Genomic DNA, 12,753 nt, shown 5'->3' with positions numbered 1-12,753 from the left:
CCGCTATTTTCGATAAATAATCAGCAATAGGCACTCAGGTCCACATATTCTGTATTTGGGGGCTGCATAAGTTCTAGTCCGATTTTGAGACGTTAGATGTCATATCTGAAGGTAACTTTTTGTATAAAGTTTTCTTCCGATAACTTTATTGGTGTTTGATTTGTACACATTAAGGAAATAGGTAGAATTTAAAATGTTGGTATGTGGAAAGTAGGCGTGTTTGTATTGTATTCCGGTTTCGCCCATTTTCACACTGTAAGATAGCTATGTCACTATAATGTTATGCACCAAATTTTGTAGAAATGGGTTCAGTACTTCCTGAATTATAGGATTTCACCTGAGGGTGGACGTTGCCTTTTGTCGTTTTTTTTTATAAAGAAGACTTGCTCTACCATTTTACTTGTAAAATTTAATATTTCTGACGTATTTATTTAGTGAGTTACCGCACTTTTAGACTTCAACATAACCGTTGTAAGGGGTATGGGCGTGTTTACAATCCGATTTCATTTCCATTTTCACACAGTCAAAGAAGATGCTAAGATGATTTGATCTGAACAAATTTGGTTGAAGTAATGAGATGTGGACATTAAACCTATTAGCGGCGAAACCATGCCCATTTTTAAAAATTTTCCGCCCGCTGGTGCTTCCCACATTGCGATCTCCTGTATCAAATTACAGTTTTTTGTTTGCTGTAGAGTAACTGCCGTTATTCGAAAAATTTGTTTGAAAAATATCTGCTAGAACAGGGGATCGAACCGAACGCCTTCTGCTGCAAGTAAGAGGTCAAAAACTTGATTCGATAGAAAAAACGATGATTTTTGATTGTAAAAATATATTTATTGTCTCTATAAATGCTGCACAGTTTTAATCATATACAAAAAGAAATTCCTACAAATTAATCACTTTTGTGAGTATAATTAAGGCAATTATTGATTTACATTTGTAGTATTATACGAGATTCACAATATAAGGAAGAGAGCTTTGAGTATTGAGTATACTGATATGTTTAACCCCACAATTGATATTAATAACTTAATCACTGAATATTATATTGCACATCTCATTATTCTTTTGATTTAAAGCCAAAGTGCGACCAGCGAGCTTATGTGTGGATTTCGTGCGTATATGTTTGCAGTATGAGTTCGGTGTCAAATAAACAGACTTTATATACGACAAGCTGAAAGTAAGCAATTGTTTACAAATATAACTAAATAATATTATCTTGAAAATTTGGTACTCACTTCAATATCATGTCCGGTCGTTCCAATCTCATACACAATTTAACGCCTGAATAGAAATCAATATCAGCCTGCAGACTTATATGCGGTTCACTAGTCAATGTAAACTTATTTTCCACTTTTGCATAAGTAAAACCTGCTACCATGCTGCCAACTACAGCTGTGCCCGTGCTGTAATTAACAAATTGTATATTTAGAAATCAATTTATGATTGAACTCAAGCTCTGAATTTACTTCTGTTTGATTTCCGTGTTGGCATTGCGATTCCACAAACTGAACTCTACCTTCCCATTTAGATCGATCGAACGTGTGCCCACCACCCGCATGTAAACCGTCACACCCGATGCAAGAATGACGTAATGCTCGTGATCCTCTGCTAATATGGTTGCTTGGTAAGCTGGTGTGGGTTCCGAGGCCGTACCACTCCACACATGACCCATCAATTCACCTTGGCCGGAGAAGAAAACGAGCGGGCGTAGAAGTATACCCTGCACAGCTAATTCCATACCAGCGGTGGCAGGACTTTCGTCAGCCTCATCTTCGGATACGTCTTCAGCATCCCCAATGAAGGATGTTAGACCACTGGTGTAAATACCGATCTGCATAGGTAAAGGAATACTTCTTGAATATTTTGGTAAAATTTCATATTATGACGTTAAATGACTTGCCTTAAAACTGCTAAATTCGTCTTTGCCTGCACCCAGGAGCAGCTCAACAGTGCCACGCTTTAATACACCCTGAGAAATTTCCTGTGTACTCAATAGTGTTTCGTTAAACGCCGGCGTTTGGGAGATTTGTCGGCTCAACACAGTTGTAAGACCTTTCTGGCCGATTACATGATAATTATTCACTTCCGGCAGTTCTGCTAAGCAGGATTTTAAAAGCGCCCGAAAGCGTGGACACTTGTCCGCTAACATGCGCAATTTTTGTATAACGAATGTTTTAACCTCAAAATATTGATCGTTAGAATTCAAGTAAAGGAGTAGCTCACACAACTGCTCCTTGGTGGGCTTGAGCGCAAGCAGTATTTCTAAAGCGATGACACGTGCTGATGTATCGAATTTACGTTTGGTTTGGTAAAAGATTTCCGCTAGACTGCTGCGTTGCTTTTCGTTAAAGTTGACAATCGAGAAGCTTTTCAATGCTTGTAATGCAGCAACAGATTCCGCTGGTGCACCATTCAAAGCGCTGTCGAAAAGCGTTTGTAATGTGCTCACATCTTGCAAGTTTTGCAACGCACGTATATATAAAACTTTACAGTCGATTTCCGTACATTTTTCACTAAGGTTATCCAGTAGATAGTGACGGATTTTTTGTAGTAGCGTATCGTTGGGGTCAAAACCAGATTGACGCGTAAGCGCGGCGATCGTTTGTATTACAGAGTCTTGCAGTTTTGCATTTGTAATTTTTTCATTTTCGTTGGTAGTTTGCAAGCGCGTGAAGAGATCTTCGATAATCGCACGTTCTGGATGTGTGCCAACAGCGAGAGATTGGAGATATTGCTCCAAAAGCTCAACATCATCATCGCCATTAAAATTGTATATTTCCGTTATAGCATTGTGAGCATCAATTGTTTGAACGGCTGCTAGCAGATCAATCGTTGGCTGGGCAGATTCTTTGTGGGATTTTAAGATCTCAACGAATTCGGTTTGCTTTGTGATGCGCGCTACTGGCAGCAATTCAGCAATGGCACGCGCTAGAGACTGTTTGCCCACATTTTCGCTCGTAAAATCAGCAACAAATTTTGCGATTTCATTTTTAAGCTGTAAAATGAGAAAATATAAAATGAACTAAATTCACTAATTTGTTTGAGCAAACTAACAGTGGTGTCCTTAATTTCACTGATTGCACCGTCTACATCTGCCTCAATATCAAAAACACGATACCACTCCAGCAAACTTTGAACCGCATCATCAAGCTTATCAAACTCCAGTTGCTTAACTACGTCTGCGCTCTCGACAAGATGAGTTAAACTAAACTTAGCGCTCACTTCGCTGCCCACATCTGGTTTCGCAGCCAGGCCAATGCGATGCTTTTCCGAGGATATAGCTTGCATGAGTGCACCCTCAGCACTCAGTTCATATTCAACAATTTCTTGTGACACTTGTGTTATACCTGGAATCATAAAAGAAAATTATTAAAAACTAATTATCAGTGTATTTATAATTTTCTTACCCAATGATTTTTCAGCTCTGTAATTGACTTTTAAATCCCAATGTGAGCAATCTGTTTTGATCTTTTCAATATTTGTAGATGATTTGACGGCATAAAAGGCGTTGCATTTTCCCGATACATCCACCTCCGTGACGGGACCATTTTGGTATTGCAATAGTAACAGCGAAGCAAATCCACGCTCTAAATTCAGAAGCGATTGATCTCGCGATGTGTGTGCTATGACCTTATGGGGCTTGCCGGCAACAAGGCTGACATAGAAGGGTCGATCAGGTATTTTTGTTATCTCTGCATTTTTACTTGATTTGCGCGCTTTGGCGGGTGCACTGACTTTCGAATATGTAATAAAAACTTCTAGCAATTGATCCCGCTCTGTGTTCCATACTGAGTTAACTTTTAACTGTGCCCGAAATATGTAACTGGCTTCCTCGGCGCTCATACGGCTCAAGTCGTGCATAGATACGACATTGGTGAGCTCAAAGAAGTGTTGGCTTTTTGGTGGAATGAGAAAGGCAGTTTTTGAAAATGTCGTAGGAACTGGAAAAAATAATTTTTATTATATTATACTTATGTTGAAAATTTATTTAGTTAGTTTACCCTAAGTTTGTAGTTTAGTTTTGATTTATGAAAACTTTAGTTAATTTGTGAATTATTTTACAAAATTCATAGACAATATATATCAAGTTTAGTAACACCCATAAGGAAAAGTCGTCCTATATAATGCATATATAAATGATCAGCGTGACGGGCTGTGTCGATTTAGCCCTGTCCTTTTATTTGTCCATCATTTGTTCTTGTTATACAGTTATTGTTCTGAAATTTTGCAGACGTTCTTTTCTCCCTAAGAAGCTGTTCATTTGTTGGAAGCGCCGATATCGGACCACTGTAGCATATAGCTGCCATAGAAACTGATCGCTCAAAGTTAAGTTCTGATATGAGAAACTTTTTTATTTTAATTTGGCAAGGATTATTCTCCAAAGGAATGCGGCAATTTAAAAAAAAAATATTCCAGATCTGACCACTATATCATATCGCTGGCAAACAAACTCAACGATCAAGATCAAAACCAAGATCCTTTTATAAGCTTTTAACCATTAAAAAATGCAATCGTGAAGGGTATTATAGCTATGGGTGCACCAGAAATTAACGATTTTTCAATTTAAAGACACGTCATTCCAAGCTGACAGTGTGCATTGTCAGCGACTTTTGTATATTCTTATCTGTGCCGCATACATGCTTTTATGAAGACAAATACATAATTTCTCTAACACAGTAGTGATTTGAGGCAAAGGTTATCAGTTTTGTTGAATGAAGATACATTTGCCCATATATACAGTTGTACTTACATGATGGCATACACATTAATTAATTAATTATTGATTGCCTACATATTTAGGGAGGAAACACATATTTTTTTAATCCAAAATCCATCAGCTTTTTTCCAATTAAGATTGGATTTCCGTTTTTGAATAGGTCATTGATCTACTATTATAAAATATACATACATATGTACATACCTACAAGTATGTCTAAAAACAACACAATTATTGCGTTGTGTTTGGAATCATTAATAAGCTAAGTAAAATAGTATTAGTTTGTTCAATTAACCTTCCCTTTACATCTGCCTTTGTTCTAACCTGTAGATTCGCTTTACTCTTGAGTACTACTCACCCAGTATGCAGAATAACAACACAAGTACCGGGATTCGCCGGTTCCACATTTGTTTACTACACATATTTATCAAAAATTTAAATAAATTATATTTAGTTTTCTTTTCAAATATATTGCTAAACAAATAAAATTTTATGTTGGCCTATGCGTTCACTAAAAGATCTAAGAAATCACTGCACATCCGCTCGAATAAGTCTTTCTTAAAGCTTTGAGGGTGATAGAAAACAAATCCAAAGAACATACAACAATTGTTGTTGTTCTGCGTTGTCAGTTTCATCTAGCTGCAGCGACGTTGGCATTGACAGAAGCAGCGCCGTGTTAGAAATATATGCTGCCAGACGTTCACTTATAGAATTAACTGACAACTTTCATCAGAGAACGTATATATTTATATATATATACGCTCTCTGATACTATCTACAATACAACTCAATGTTACTCAACTTATTTGTAATTTATTACAGTGGGCACTAATTATTAAATATAAAGCAATATATGTAAGTGTTTATATATACAAATACCTGTTGAGAAGAAAATGGTGTCACAGTGACAACTATGGTTTATAGATGTCGCGTCAACTCCTGAACTATTCGCTAGTAGAGGGCGCTGAACTAACATAAGAAATATACGTCAACAATAATTATGGCAAAATTATTTTAATTTTTATTGAAAGTCAAGGCTTCAAAATATAGACAAGACATATTTTCAGATGAAAGATAAAGCTAAAAGCAAATCATTTATGGGACATACATAAATATCTTTTTTGGCAGTAAATTATTTTATTTTATAAAATAAAAACATAGCATCTAGGGCCGGATTTAAATTTGTGCCGCCCTGGAGCACTGAAGAAAATGCCGCCTTATGATAGAAATTTTATTTTAATAGTTTTGATATCTTTATTTTTTAAGAATCAGACTAACTAATTTCAGAAAATTTATTATGTATAATATATATTATTTATTATATACTATAGTAATATAAAAAAATTTTTGTATTTTTCTTAGAATTATAAATTTTAAACTAAGGACGACTTATATTAGTATTGCATTATTTTTTCACAGGCAAACTCGCCTGACTTTTTGAATTGCAAACTGGTCGATTAAATCTTCACAATCTAAACGTTGGAGCACATCTGATTCTATGCATAGAATAGCTAAGCTATTAAGTCTATTTGCAACCATTGTAGAAGTAAGTAATTTTTAACTCGTTTTAAGCAAGAAAACGATCGTTCTGCGCTACAGTTGGTCACAGCTAAAGTTATAAATATTCGGTAAGCGATTTCTACGTTTGGGAACTCAAATTTCACATTACTGCCTCGGAATGGAAGTCCTCGAGAAGCTAGGGCTATAGTGGCAGCCTCTACTCTTCTAAAAATATTTCTCCTAACTAAGTCATGGGCTATTCTATTTTAGGTATCTGACCTTTGCTTAGGGATTAACATGCATTTTTTATGAAAGTTAAAAAGTTTTCTAACAAATAGTGATTCGGAAAGCCATCGTGAAGTCCCGTCGTTGTAATCGCGTTTTTTACCGTAGAAATTCAAATGTTTACTTTGTTTATACCCATAGGTAGCTACATGATCTCTAGTAAAATCATTTATTATCCATTCTCTTGGATCATCGCTTATCACGAATACGTTTTGCGGCGCAACCTCTTCTACATTTATTGTTGGAACTGTAGCTTCAGGTTTATCTTCTTGTTGATATTCTGTGGCAGTGAAGAAGTCGTGGTACTGTCAGTACTATTATTCGTAGACGATGTCTGTTTCGAAGTTGAAGTAAAGCGTGCATCACCACCTGTTAAAATTTACATTCGATTAATATCATTATTACAATAAATAGCGAAATGCTCATATCGACAAAAAAAAATCATTATTATATTTTGTAAAAAATTGAGCTTAATAAGACTCTCGCGACAAACTTTCATGATCCAAATTTGTACATTCTTTATTCATAGATTCTGATTTCTTGGTTACACATTCTTTCTTTATTAAAAAAATCATCCAACTTAAAAGTTTTACTCAAAAAATCTTGCTCCTTTTTAGTTTTGTCCAAAGCGCGTTTCCGATACTCATATCCACTTAATTTTTTGCGTTCATCAGCCATATTCAACAATTAATTTCAGATTTATGCTCAACAAAATTGAAAGTCTTTGCAGGTTAGATTCATCTAATCGTCAAATATGAGAGAAACTATATCGCAGAAACCTCGTTTCATTTGTATACTGACTGAAGGTGGCAGCATGTGTAGTTGACAGTTGATTTGACTCGAAAATATAAAAATGTTCTATTAAATTTTAATTAGTTAGTGTTATTGGATGATTCTCCAATTTCACAAAATAAAAATATCAAATTATATTTTTTCAAACCCTTATGGAAATAAATTAATTAAACTATTTTAATAGTTTTCACTCAAATATCCTATAATATAATATATAAAATGTTAATTTGATTCATACTGCATAAATTATATTTCTTGAAAGATAAAATGTCTATTTAAAAGAATAAGTTAATTATAAATTGTATAGAAAATTTTTTCTAAATCCATCACTGATAGCATCATTAAAGAACTTGACAGAAATTACAAAAAAAAACCAATTAATAATGTAAAAGTAATGGCTGTTTGTGTTGATCCAGTTTCAATCGAAGCTCCTTGCTGTGACCATCATTAATCCTTGTGAATTCTTCTCAAACTAATCGGGCACAAAAATAGTTTTTTTTCCATACAAGAACCTGATTTGGATCGTTCAGTTTCCGTTTGGGTGTTAATTTTCTATTATGGTTAATAAAATTATCGCCTGCTTTCACAGAGCTTTTTTTCCACTGATGAACGCTCCCTTCTTGGCTTGCCCGAATTAGTGATATTAATTCATTTTTGGAGTCAGCAATTTTTTTTTCGCTTGCACTCTCGGGACACTTTCTCAGAGAATCGGTTTAAACTATTTTGGTACCCTCATGAAACAATAAGTAGGGAACATCGGCGGAAAGCTGCCGGCAAGCGACGTAGGTACAGTCCTCCTACTCCGTGAAACACCAGCTAGGAAGCAAAAGACAGACCGCCACTTGGCAGCCAAAATCTTGGGGAGCTACGGTGGCAAGAATGCTGAACAGATATCTGAGCAGCATGCTAGCACACTAACGAGTGGGCGAAAATAAGAAGACAAAACCGAACGCGTCTGTTACTGAACACACAATCAAGCGATAAACATTGCATGAGGAGGAAGCCTCCCATAGTAAAAGACCGCGAACGCAAGCTGCACCAATCTTTTGTGAAATCGCTAAACTCGCTGGCCCAATAGAGCTTGGCGTATTCGACCGCAGCATCTCCCTAGAAGAATGGATGAGAGTAGCTGCGGCTTCTTCGTAGTCTACGTAAAGGTGCTCAGAGGGAAGCCTGGGCCACCCCCTAAGTGTGAGAGTACCGGATGGCACCATGGACTTCACAAATTTATTAGATGTGCCGATGAAAGATCGGCAGTCCTCTCGGGTGGATTGTATGTGAATCAGGCATTAGAATCTGAAAGAACGGTTCCTTTGTTGACATTTATCAACTTTGGTTAGGTTAAGTTCGTTGGCTGATCCAACCAGGCATCGCATTTGAATCACTATATGCAGCTATAAAAATATAACTCCTGTATACGATCTTTTAAGTTCGCAAATCGCCTTGTTGCCAATATAAATTTGCTTAGACGTTTAATTTCTATTCTCACCAGCTCGTTTCCATATCTGAAAGTGTGAGCTCTCAAGTGTTTAAACCTTGATTTCGCAAACACAAGAAGGAAGTGTTGATATGTTTTCACCCCGTCTTCTTCCACACAGCTGCTGCAGCTGGCATCCGATATTCTCAAGCTTAAAGCGTAAGCACCGATAGGGCAATGTTCTGTTAGAACCATCACAACTAGCAAAAATCTATCCTTACTGAGGGCAAAGAGCTTACTGGACTTACATACTTACTCCCTTATGATCTATCTTGAGTTAAAAGGATCTTACGACAGAGCGAGAATAAATGGTAGCCCAGCGCTGACCAAGTTCCCACGAAGCCGAGCTATTCGGTAATAGAACAAGCGCCGCCAAAGTTTGGCATGACGACTTAATGTTCTAAACGATCCGTTATGAAATCAAAGTTTAAGGGGATGTCCGAACGGAATGCTCAGACACATGCTCATTTAGAAATCCAGATTCTCAGAGTCTGACAGCAACTTCCGCGGGCGTACATCTTTCGGCAATATGTATGTGTATTATATAGAAAACGGTATTACATGCCATAGTTGGTGTGGACCTTGGTGCACCGCACATACTGATGAGCGCCGCTCGTTGAACGCTCGCGAACTTTCTTGTAAGTGTGGTATTTTCTAGAGCCCACCACCGCAGAAAGACCCCATCTTTTGCCAATGACTCCTCTGCAGCAGTACAAGGCAATCAATGCTACTTCACAGTTTCTGCATGTTGAAGCGGATGCTTCTCATCAGCATCAGTGGTACTACCGGGATCTTGTATCTCTTAGTAAATAAAACCGTCTCAGTTTCATTTGGGTTAATGTCGAAGCCACTTCCAGCTGTACAATTAGTTACGACGTTGAGATACTTTTACGTCAGTTCGTACACGGTACTCAGGAACTTTCCTTTGACCATCGTCTGCATAGGCAATCATTCGACAGTCAATTTACTGAAGTTTTTTCAGCAGATCGTTGATGACCAGGATGCGCAGAAGAACTCCTGGGATTGAAGCAAGATTAGCTTTGCTAAGAGTAAGTATTTCAATGAATGTGCTGCGTTCTACTCTAGGCAAGAAAGATCACCCATTCACACAGGAGCTAGTTGTCGATGCTCAGCTCACGCGAGGTCCATAGATTCAACACAAAAAAAACCAGAGGACAACGGAGACCCAATCCGATATAACTATGACGAGAGTGTTCTCGCTTGCGAACTCATCGGCTTTGCGCAATTCCGCTATGACCAAGACGCCTAAACGAATCTTATAATGAAGTAGCGTGATGCTATCAATAGTGAGGATAACTACTTCTTGACTAACATTGAACTTTAAGCACAAAATTTTATGAATTATAAACTTACATATATATGTATGTACATATATTTCGTAAAACCATGTTAATTGACCACAAAATGCCGTGATTATACTGAAATGCTTCCAATTGCCATTGGGTGTCGAATACACAAAAACAAAACATCAACTCGCCGTGTATTTCTCACAATAGTCGTATTTCCAACTAACCTGTGACATACTCGTAAACCAGCATTTCATTAGAAAATTTACACTTAATCACTTGAAGAGAAAAAACAACAAAACTATAAAACCAAGAAAAATGAAGTAAAAGAAAGGAAAATGAGAACATGACGAAATCACACGAAGACCGCAAAGCTGAATCATCGAAAAACAAACCAATTTGAGCGCGCCTCAAGTCAATGGACGATGAATCTACGGATATAACCACCGCTGTATACAGACATTTGCTCACAAACTCCTACATGTTACATACAAGTACATATGTATGTATGTATATGTACAAGTCAAATACTGATAAGTGCTCAAGCACTAATTTGAGTTAGTGTCACGCCCGAACAAGCTATAAAAAAATTAAAAATAAAATTAACGAAAATATTTATGTACAAATATTAGATAAAATAACTGTCACGTACAAATGGAAGCGTTACAATAACTTTGGAACGAAATTGTTAATGGGATCGAACTTCACTTGAAGAAACTTTTGCAATACTGTGTAAGAAGTGGGTTTCACCAGAAAGCATAGTTATCGGCTGTTCTTTTATTTAATTTAAAAGTATTTTGCCTGCCTGTTTTTCTGCGAGCTCCAAGGAGATAGTGACTCCGTTTAATTTTTTCAACTATATGTAATGCTATATACCATATTTTCAAGTTTTTTATTGCATCTAAAGTGGCAGTCGTCCGAATCCGGTTACATGTTATTATTTCTTTTCCTAAAAGGACCTAAAGTATTGCAGAGATTTCGGCTGTTGATGCCTGAAAAGTTGTATGCTTTCAGCCATATTTTTCGACTTGACTTTACTTCTACTACTTTCCAACTAGCCTTTCTGCATATATGTATTTGTTTTTTTTTTTAGAGATAGAGCACGAAAAACTACTTATTCCGCGTCCCTGCACTTCGGGTGTGCCCTTTAGAAATAAAAATGTTTCCATTCAAGAACTTGATCTTGATTGGACACAGGCGCTTGCTAAATTTATTGATATAAGGTGGTACTCTGAATAAGAGTCGTTGACAGTTCTATACTCACGAACTATGATAGAAGGTCATGGTTCCAATAAAATACAACTTGGGATTACATGCGGCTGCACAGCAGGTGGAATGCTATCGCACGAACTGTGGATTCCAATATGGGACGTTTAACTAAGAACTTTAACGCCGTATACGCATGCTACAATTTAAGCACTGAAGGTGTGAAAGCAGGCTCGTAAGTTTGATAAACGATACAGCAGCTTGTCCTTCGTTTGTGTACCTATCCACAATGGTCTGCTAGTAGTTAATCTAACTGTATTGACTGATGTGCGTTCAACTGCGGCGATGATGAATATATACAGGTCACCGTAGGCACGTTTGCCACGACGTTTGCAACATCCAGAAGGAATCGTCGAAGACCCTAGAAAATAGTTTTGACCATATCCGCTTGTCTATCTGTAGTTTTTGAGATACCGATGTGAAATTTTACACACATTCTCTTCTCCTCGAGAAGCTGCTCATTTGCTGGAACTGCCGATATCAGACGACTGTAGCTGCCACACAAATTTACCGCTCACAATCAAGCTCTTGAATGAAAAAATTTTTATCAGACGAGATATCATCAGGAAATTTGGCATGAATTATATCCAAAGCAACGATACAATCTTTGAAGAAATTCTTCAGATCGGACCACTATAAAACAAGGAACTGGAAGCGCTCGGTAAAGCCTTATATCATTAAACAGCTAGAACGTGTTCAATGAGCGGTTTTCATTGGCATTAATGGTGCACTTCGTACAACATCAACGATGGCATTTAATGCGAAGATTGCTTAGGGAGGTATGCATCCACTTCAATAGCAGAGTTGTCATAAAGGGTCTGAGCTCGCCGACAATGCGCTCCAAACTAGGAAGAAAGGAAAGAAGGAATGCATGACCTCACTAGTATCAAGCTACTTCCATTTTAACTAAGGTTGAAGTATCTCGGTTGCAATACTTTAAACGATCTTTTTGATCCATACCTAGCAGTTCTGAGCATTAGAACGGAAAGGCGTCTCCAGCTGTCCAATTTACTTAACCTAACCTAGCCTACGATATATCTCTGAAGAAATTGTTGAGATCTGACCACTATAGCCTATAGCTGTCATCCAAACTGAAAGATCAAAATCAAGTTTTTATGTGGAAACTTTTGAATTTGTGAATGGTATTATAGCTTCGGTGTAACGGATGTTAAGGTTTTTTTTTTGTTTAAATTATATAATATTTAGTAAATAATCATACCTATTGATTATTTAAAAGCCGCTAATAGGTCTAAATATATACATATGTTGGAACTAACTAACGAAGATTTAATATCATTGATAGTCGATAGTTTCGATAATTGAAAAAATATACCATCGTTAGTTTTTCCCTTTGAAATTAAAAGTTGAAAAGTAAGTATTTCGCTGGTTTAAATTAAGAGACG

General features: G+C 36.9%; 1 protein-coding gene across 1 annotated transcript; it reads right to left on the bottom strand.

Annotated features, from left to right (window-relative positions):
• Positions 1 to 815: 815 nt before the first annotated feature.
• On the bottom strand, positions 816 to 5,316 carry Mtp (microsomal triacylglycerol transfer protein). The gene is made up of 7 exons (XM_036366653.2): positions 5,082 to 5,316; positions 3,414 to 3,947; positions 3,061 to 3,353; positions 1,907 to 3,001; positions 1,473 to 1,837; positions 1,242 to 1,409; positions 816 to 1,177 (listed from the first exon to the last, which is right to left on the bottom strand). Exons 1-7 carry the CDS (start codon positions 5,143 to 5,145, stop codon positions 1,033 to 1,035), a joined length of 2,664 nt encoding a protein of 887 aa, XP_036222546.2. The 5' UTR covers positions 5,146 to 5,316; the 3' UTR covers positions 816 to 1,032.
• Positions 5,317 to 12,753: the final 7,437 nt, after the last annotated feature.

Source organism: Bactrocera oleae, chromosome 3 (assembly GCF_042242935.1).
Source record: "Bactrocera oleae isolate idBacOlea1 chromosome 3, idBacOlea1, whole genome shotgun sequence".
Taxonomy (NCBI): domain Eukaryota; kingdom Metazoa; phylum Arthropoda; class Insecta; order Diptera; family Tephritidae; genus Bactrocera; species Bactrocera oleae.
The sequence above is the reverse complement of the archived record's forward strand: the minus strand, read 5'-3'. Positions and strand labels throughout refer to the sequence as shown.

What these genes read in the sequence shown, in the direction of transcription:
- Mtp (XM_036366653.2), bottom strand. Translation starts at nt 5,145, where the DNA reads ATGTGTAGTAAACAAATGTGGAACCGGCGAATCCCGGTACTTGTGTTG. An exon ending in ACGAATTTAGCAGTTTTAAG is followed by an intron (nt 1,838 to 1,906) that starts GCAAGTCATTTA and finishes TTACCTATGCAG; the next exon opens with ATCGGTATTTACACCAGTGG. An exon ending in AACACGGAAATCAAACAGAA is followed by an intron (nt 1,410 to 1,472) that starts GTAAATTCAGAG and finishes TGTTAATTACAG; the next exon opens with CACGGGCACAGCTGTAGTTG.